The sequence below is a fragment of the Pyrus communis genome, chromosome 7 (genome assembly GCF_041283825.1).
Source record: "Pyrus communis isolate YQ-2024b chromosome 7, ASM4128382v1, whole genome shotgun sequence".
NCBI classification, from domain to species: Eukaryota; Viridiplantae; Streptophyta; class Magnoliopsida; order Rosales; family Rosaceae; genus Pyrus; species Pyrus communis.
Genome location: NC_142571.1, coordinates 10697260 through 10704772, shown reverse-complemented (window position 1 = coordinate 10704772; position 7513 = coordinate 10697260). Strand labels below are relative to the sequence as shown.

At 38.1% G+C, this 7513-nt stretch overlaps 1 protein-coding gene across 1 annotated transcript; it reads right to left on the bottom strand.

Annotated features, from left to right (window-relative positions):
* Positions 1–2123: 2123 nt before the first annotated feature.
* Positions 2124–3396, bottom strand: LOC137735422 (auxin-responsive protein SAUR36-like). The gene has a single exon (XM_068474843.2). It carries the CDS (start codon positions 2851–2853, stop codon positions 2338–2340), a length of 516 nt encoding a protein of 171 aa, XP_068330944.2. The 5' UTR covers positions 2854–3396; the 3' UTR covers positions 2124–2337.
* Positions 3397–7513: the final 4117 nt, after the last annotated feature.

Here is a 7513-nt window from a genome sequence, read left to right as displayed (position 1 = left end):
TGGGGGCAGCCCACCTTTCTCCCTACGAAGAAGCCTAAGTAGCCAACGCCACTCATGGTACTCAGAAGGGATACCCAGAGCGGCATGCACTTTCTTCATGTTCGGAGAAGTCTTAGGAGTTGAGCCAAACTCAGAATCTACAAAAGCAGCGGGAGACAATCAGAAAATTAGAGAATAGCTTAGCATAAATACAAAGCAGCCGAGAGGTTAAGTAGCCTACTTACTAGATATGAAAATCGCGCAACTGCCCAACTCCCTCGATGTGGCCTATGTCAAAGAAGTACCAAAATTCATTGACGGTTAGATCTAAGTCAAAAAATTGGCTTAGATTAAGGAATCCCACCATCACACGGACTGCATTCAGAGAGCATTGAGCGGAGACACATTTCATACAGCAAAGTACTTCCTGGAAGAAGCGAGGCACGAGAAAAGTAAATCCTAACACAAAGTAGTAGGGGTGGAACTTGATGGCCCTCTGAGCCCTACCATATGGCTCACGGCTGCTACCATCCTTGACATGCTTCACACGCACTCCCGATGGAATAGCATGCATGTACGCCTCAAGAAAGTCTCTAAATAAGTCATTGGAGCTAATTTTGAAGTGAGCAGCCTTGAAGTAGCCAACCTTGTTCAAAGACCCGCCTTGACGATACAGTGGCGGCATCCCATCATCATTCTTGTGGCTTAAGGAAGACATGCTCAAACAAATTCTACAAAAATGTGAAGAAAATTCGTTAAACGGCTGCCTAAGAAAAAAAAAAGCAACTCTCGGCCTTGGGGCCCAATAAAGCTCTCGACCTCTCTCATTTCTCCCATAGGCACGAGCCTAGCCACAAAAAAAAAAAAAAAAAAAAAGGTGAAGCAGTTCTCGCCCCAAGCCGCAGGAGCCCAATAGCCACGTTTGGCCCTACGACCTGGTTTATCCTCTCTCACCTCCACAAGCCTCATAGCCCAATTTCACTAGAGGAAGGTTGGCACTCCACTTCTCCCCGTGGACCGAGACTCACTCATCTAGCCCAACTTCCTGGCTCGTGCCAACCGTACCAACCCTCGGCCCAAGCCGAGCTGAGCCGCCACCATGCCGCATTTCACCACACACGCCAACAATGCTGTGGCTTCTCCAAGCTTTTTTTCACACATCCTCGACCCCCATCAAGCCAAATTTCAAGCCCCGAGGCTCCCAAAAAATTAAGAGGACAAGGAAAAATTAAATTTTGCTTACCTTGAAGCGGCGTGAAGACGAAGCAAGTAACGAAAGACGATCCTTTGCATGGGCAAGATGTAGAAGATTATTAGAGGAAGGGGAACAAACATCCTCGAAGCTTTCTCTCTCTTGTAGGGAAAATAAATATCTCTCCAAAGTTGATTTAATAATCCACTTAAGGTGGACTTAAATAAGCTTTGGGAGAAATTTATTTTCTTTTCCTAGAAGGATCTAATTTCCAATTAAAGAGGGAATCAACATCAAATAGGAAACAATCCTATGTTTCCTAAAATAAGAACGTCTCTACACCTGCTGCCCTTTCCTGTGATCAGCCCAATAGGTGTGGGGACATTTGTGGTGCCAAAAATAATCAAGAAAAATATGAAGGCGACATGGGGATTTTTGGGCAAAAAAAGATAAGATTACCCTTGAGGCACACCGGGATTTCTACGCGCAAGCAGCAGACAATCATCCCTTAATCAAGGTCAAAAGTGATCAAAATAGGTATTTGTTCAAAAACTATTTCATCAACCCTCATCAAATCTTCCCCACAAGGTAACTCCCAAATTATTTCTTTCAAATTATATTAATTAGCTAATTAATTGATTTATTACTCAATTAATTCATTAATTAGCTAATTGATGGTTATTAACACCAAAAAATAACAAGGGTGACGGGTTCCCACCTCTCCAAAGGGGGCGACCACACCCCTATAAATACCATCTCATTTTCTCCAAAACCCAAGGCCAAGCTTTTTGCAAAATTCTCTAAATTTTTTAAACATTTTCCCCTCAAAATTTTAACTTTAGCATCGGAGGTTTTTCAGCCAAAGCCCTTCCCCATTCATCGTGGGCGAGTGAGGCTATTGGCCTTGACCTAAAGTGTTAATTGTTTTTACAAGTGCATTTTCGTTCAAGAATAAAAAAGAAGAAATTTGCATCCATACATATATTATACTCTTTTCGTAAATGTATACATCTAAGAAAAAGTACAAAAAGAAAGCTTCAAAAAGTAATAAAAAGTGAAAAAAAGAAGTAAAACACCCCTAAAAAGTAAAGATCGACAAAAATTTAACAAACATCATTATCCATCGTGGAATATTATCGTCATATCATCGCTATTGACTTATCCGCCTAAAGCGTGGCGCTGCGCTTCCACGTCAGCCTCCGTTGACCCGACCCGGCGGCGATCCGGGTCTTGACTCTCTCAAAGTCCGACATCGGGCAGGGTATGGTGATTCCGCCGTCGTGCTGATAACCGTACTCCTCCTCAGCCTCTCTCAGAAGCTGCCCGAACAGGGGATGGTTAAAGTAAATGACGGGCACCAAAACTCTCTGAAAGTCACCGTCTTTTTGGCCCACGTATACAGCCAGATGTCCCTTCGGAACCGTAACAGGCTTGTTTTTCTCAACCGGGCTTTGACCCAACTGCTTGTAACCCGACCCGGATTTGCTGCAGCACAGAGATTTGGCGCCAGCGGATAGCTTCCGGCCCCACGTGAGCAGCTTCGACATGGGTTTGTAGCTGCAAGCTGAGGAGGAAGAACCCGGGTTGAGCCTGGTATATTCGTGTCGGATCGTACGGACGAAGAACCACCGGATGACCGGGCAAAGGCGCTTTCCGAGCTTGAATCCTCTGAATTTTGCCATTGTTTCTGGGGGAAAAAAGAGGAAAATCTGTGCTTTGGGTTTTGAAATTCGTGTTGAGAAGTGAATTGGGTTGTCGCTAGAGAGTGATTTACTTCAAGAAAATGGCCATGGGTCGGCCTCGGACATGGCGAGACGAGAGAGGGTTAAGCAGATTTCAGAGAGAAAGGTGGGGATATTAGACATGGTCTGGCTTTCGCAGTTCAACTACACAAGCTTTTAGGGTATTTCATTAAAATATAAAATACCCAAATGCTTAATTTGTACTATTTGGGCTTGAGATGTAGCTGAAATTGTGTTTTTGAAGCAAAAAAAATATGATTATGTTGAACAAAGAGAGGACACAGGATAAAAAACGATAAGGCAAGCAGAATTACACACAAGGACTCGATCACCAGCTACTATTCTTTCAAAGTGAACAAAATTGAGCTGAATTTGATCTCTTGGTGATGATCTATGAGGGTTTGGTGGGTGTGTTTGAGTTCTGATTTTGGTGTGCTGGGTGAGGATTGAGATAAAGAGTGTTTGGGAGGAGAAGAGAGCGATATATATATATATATATATATATATAATATGATACGGAAAATGACTCAAATGAGGAGAATATTACGAATTCAAATCCGTACGAAGGGAAGGAGGAGAGCAAGTGCAAGCGGGGAAGGAAAGTGCAAGCAGGGAAGGACTTGAATTTCCTTGAAAAAAGTTGGAATTGGAAATGATCATTGTAGTTTGCATCACATGGCTTTGCCCATCATACTCTTATGGTTTAAGTTTGTTATTAGTCTTAATTATGGTTTAAGTTTGTTATCAGTCTTAATTAGATTAATTATCATGAGACTCCCCCAAATTAATTCGAACAAGTAGTTCCTCCTTTTCTTCGTTGTTGACATATTTTGGTCAGCTAATTTAATAGAACTACGAATTTTAAACTAGATGAATGAGAGAAATGAGAATGTAATCATTCAAAGAGAGTATGTGTTTTATGATGTTTGAAATTTCTTAGATATGGTCGGTATTTTTGTGAAACTATTGGAAAAATCAGAAAAATCAAAGAAAAATATAGAAAAGGGAGAATTCACCTTATATCGGAGAACTCTTAAATTTTGGTTACAATCAGACAGATTTTGTCGATATTTCGGTTAAATATTAGTTTAAATTCAATAAGACTTATGCTGAGTTTATGATGAAAGTTTCAACTAAGTTATGTGTAATTTATCCATTCTAGTGAGATGCTTTACTTTATTATTTGTTATTAGAAAGAAGTTTCTTTCTCACATATCACATACTCAATTTTTACACAATATTTTACCATTAATTCTTGAAAAGTATGAATCCTTAAAAAGTGTGTATATATATATATATAGCTATACTATACAAATACTTATACTTGTGTCAACTCCTTTTGTTTTAAGGTCAACATACACCCATGTAATTGGCGTCTGAGAATGTAGACCTTATTTGCGTGTGTGAGAAAGCTTGGACGTGAAAGTCTCATAGGTTTACTCTCTAATAATCATTAATCACACTGTTAAACCACATTACATGGCATTGTCTTAATTATCAACCCATCCCACAATATCGTCTACAAATGTAACCTTTGGAATAAACGTATTATTTCTTGTTAAACAGGTACTTAAGAAAAGATATGTTTTTGCTTATGACAATCACACAATCGCATGATATTACTTACCTACATAAAAAACACTTGCACATATGTGTTACAAGAAAAGAAATTAATAAAACAATGATGCCACTCAGTACTACGATATAGTGTTATTCCTCTTCACTTGTAAGTGGGAGGTCTTAGGTTTGAATCTTGTAGATGGCAAATTCGATACCAAATTAGGTTGCTCATTGTGTGACTTAGCCGAACTATCTCCTTCTTTTAGTGTAAAATATATTGTTTGACTCAAAATAAATAAATAAAACTATGATGCATTAATTCTTTGAACAAGCTGTGTAAGTAGAACGAGAATCCATTCATATCCAACGATAGTCGATCATCAGCTAAGCCAACGCGTGAGGAAAACCCTTGACCCTTAAGTGTAGGCTTTTCAATTTAGATCAGAGCAATGGACTAAAAAAAGGAAAAAGAAACTCTTATCAATTTTTCTTAATAGTACGTAATACTGAGAAATACGAAAAGTGAAAGATTGAGATTGAATTGAAAATTGGAAATCTAATAGTTGTGGAATCAAATCAAACGGCTAAAAATACTGAATGTTACGAGACAATTAATGAAGCTACACCTGAAATTAATAAGAGATTTTCAGTGTACTTAGAGTATGCATGAACTGGTACGTCATTTGTCATATCTACTTATATTATGAAACGTTGTATACCTCTCATGTTCCCAGTACATACATAGAAATGTTTAGATTAGAAAGTCAAAATCTGAGCTCCCAATTCAACACGTTGGTTTCCAAGAAGCTGCTGAATTGTGGACAAGACGTTCCCCTTGGGAAAAAACATGTTACACTCCTAGAAGACGGAAGAAGACCAAGTCAGACTCACAGTACCTTGCGGGTACAGCCTACATTACACGATCTAAATTTATAATTCTGGTGCCCTACTCGTATGAACCATCAGGTGTTTTCATTTTCTAGCAATAAATTAACCTAGCTACCAATAACTTGTGAGACCAACCTCATATCTATTTCTTTTGTTTAAACAAATGATATTATCTTATGCTAAAGAGAAGAGGGTAGATTTAGCCTCACAATAATGTGGTTCAAATTCATCTTTGGCAAAAATCGAATTTAAGACCTTTCACTTACAAGTAAAGAGAAATCCCACTAAACTTTAGTATTAAATGGCAATCCCATAACCTTACTCTTGGATTCTTTGAAACAGATATGTCTTGTTTTAGGTAATATAACTAACCCTAACCTCGCGGTTCGGCTCCACCTACAACAACAACACAGAAAAGGAATTGGTTCCTTGTCGATGTGAGTCATTCCCCTTAAACCCTAAAAATAGTTTTTTGCAATTTTGGAGCTTGAGGATAAAGTAGTTCGGTTTTTGCATGAGAATAAAATACTCATAAAATGGAAAAGAAGGAAACCCAATGTTGGGTTAGTAAACGTTATTTCTGCTAGTGCGTTTATAGATTTTCAATTGATCTTTTATAGTATCTGAATTTGCAAATTCATGTATCAAGTTCAGTGGTCACAAATGCTTAATTACCAATTATTTCAAGAAAAATACCATATGAAATGCGAAATTTATTTTTTTCCATTAGTTTATTATTAACTTATTGTGACTTACACATCTTAACTCCACAAAGGAGTGAAGGGAAATATAACAAAAGGAAAATACTTGTAAGGTGGTGATTTACATAGGATAAATCAAAGCACAACTATGGATATGATTGAACAAATATGTGTGCAAAATTAAATGAAGTGTGTCTTCATCATTTCTTTTAAAATTTCAATTGCATAACGTTTTGTTGTTGGTTCTTTTTAATAAAATAGATGAATGCCCACACACACACACATGTGTATACATATATATATATATATATATATATATCAGTTGAAAACTTTAGATAGAAAGACAAGGGGATACTACCATGCTATTTGAATAATAATAATTATATAATATGTTCAGAACCATCTTTATTTTTGCGATTTTGTCCATATGATTTTGTTCTATAGTCTATTTTACTGTGTCCCTCCTTCAATTAGTCAAATGCGTTAGAGTTAAACGACAATCAACGCACGGTTCCACTTGTCCGACGAAACCTGGAAGGCCAAAGCACGTACGACGATGCAACCGATGCACAAAGCACGAAGCTGCCGCAGTCAGCTTCCGTACCGTCAGTCCGTGTACTATACCGTATCCAACCGACCGTCTGATGATTATTCAAATCACACGGGGCCCACCTCGTGCATATCGGTTTCAACCCTTCCAATGTGCGTGGGCCCCACTATGCCACTTGGCTTCATCAGGACGTTCGATGCGTAGTTGTGGGCCGGGTCGGAAGAAGAATCCAATATAGCCGACTAGTAGGCCGTCCCCTTCAATCGTAATCAGCGTCCGTTACATAACCTTTGAAGGAGGGAATCTCTGCACGTCTCGACGGCTTTTTTGATTTTAATATGATTTTTGGCTACGTATTTTCAGGTGAGGTAGATCACAGATGCGTACCTTCTAGAGAAAGAGAAGTCACTTACAATTTGAATACCGTACACCGTACTAATGCGATGATTAGGGTTTTACTAGAAATTTGAACCGTGCGTTGCTACAGGATTAGAAATTGTATAGATAAATGTTTGAAAAAACTGTAAACTCGAATTTAATGAAATGAACAGATGTCTAACCAACACTGCACCGTGACGATACACTGCTACCAAGGGTTGTTTCAATTAAACTGTCCTGATCCAAATAGAAACACGAATGGCTAAAACTGTTAAAAACACAAAATAACACTTGAATCAAATGTATAGACAAAAGCAAATGTTAAAAACAATATATATATATATATATAAAGAATATTACATTAAATAAGATCTATACAATGAAATAAACACATTACTCTGTTAAGTTTAATAATATGTACAATAAGTTCTTGACATTGCTTCTCTTATATTTTCTTAACAAATAAATAAAAACTTCTATTTTCTACCTCCCCTTCATCAATTAAGAAAACGAAAACATTAGG

Excerpts from the sequence above, each read along its gene's own strand:
- LOC137735422 (XM_068474843.2), bottom strand. The coding sequence starts at position 2,853 with ATGGCAAAATTCAGAGGATTCAAGCTCGGAAAGCGCCTTTGCCCGGTC.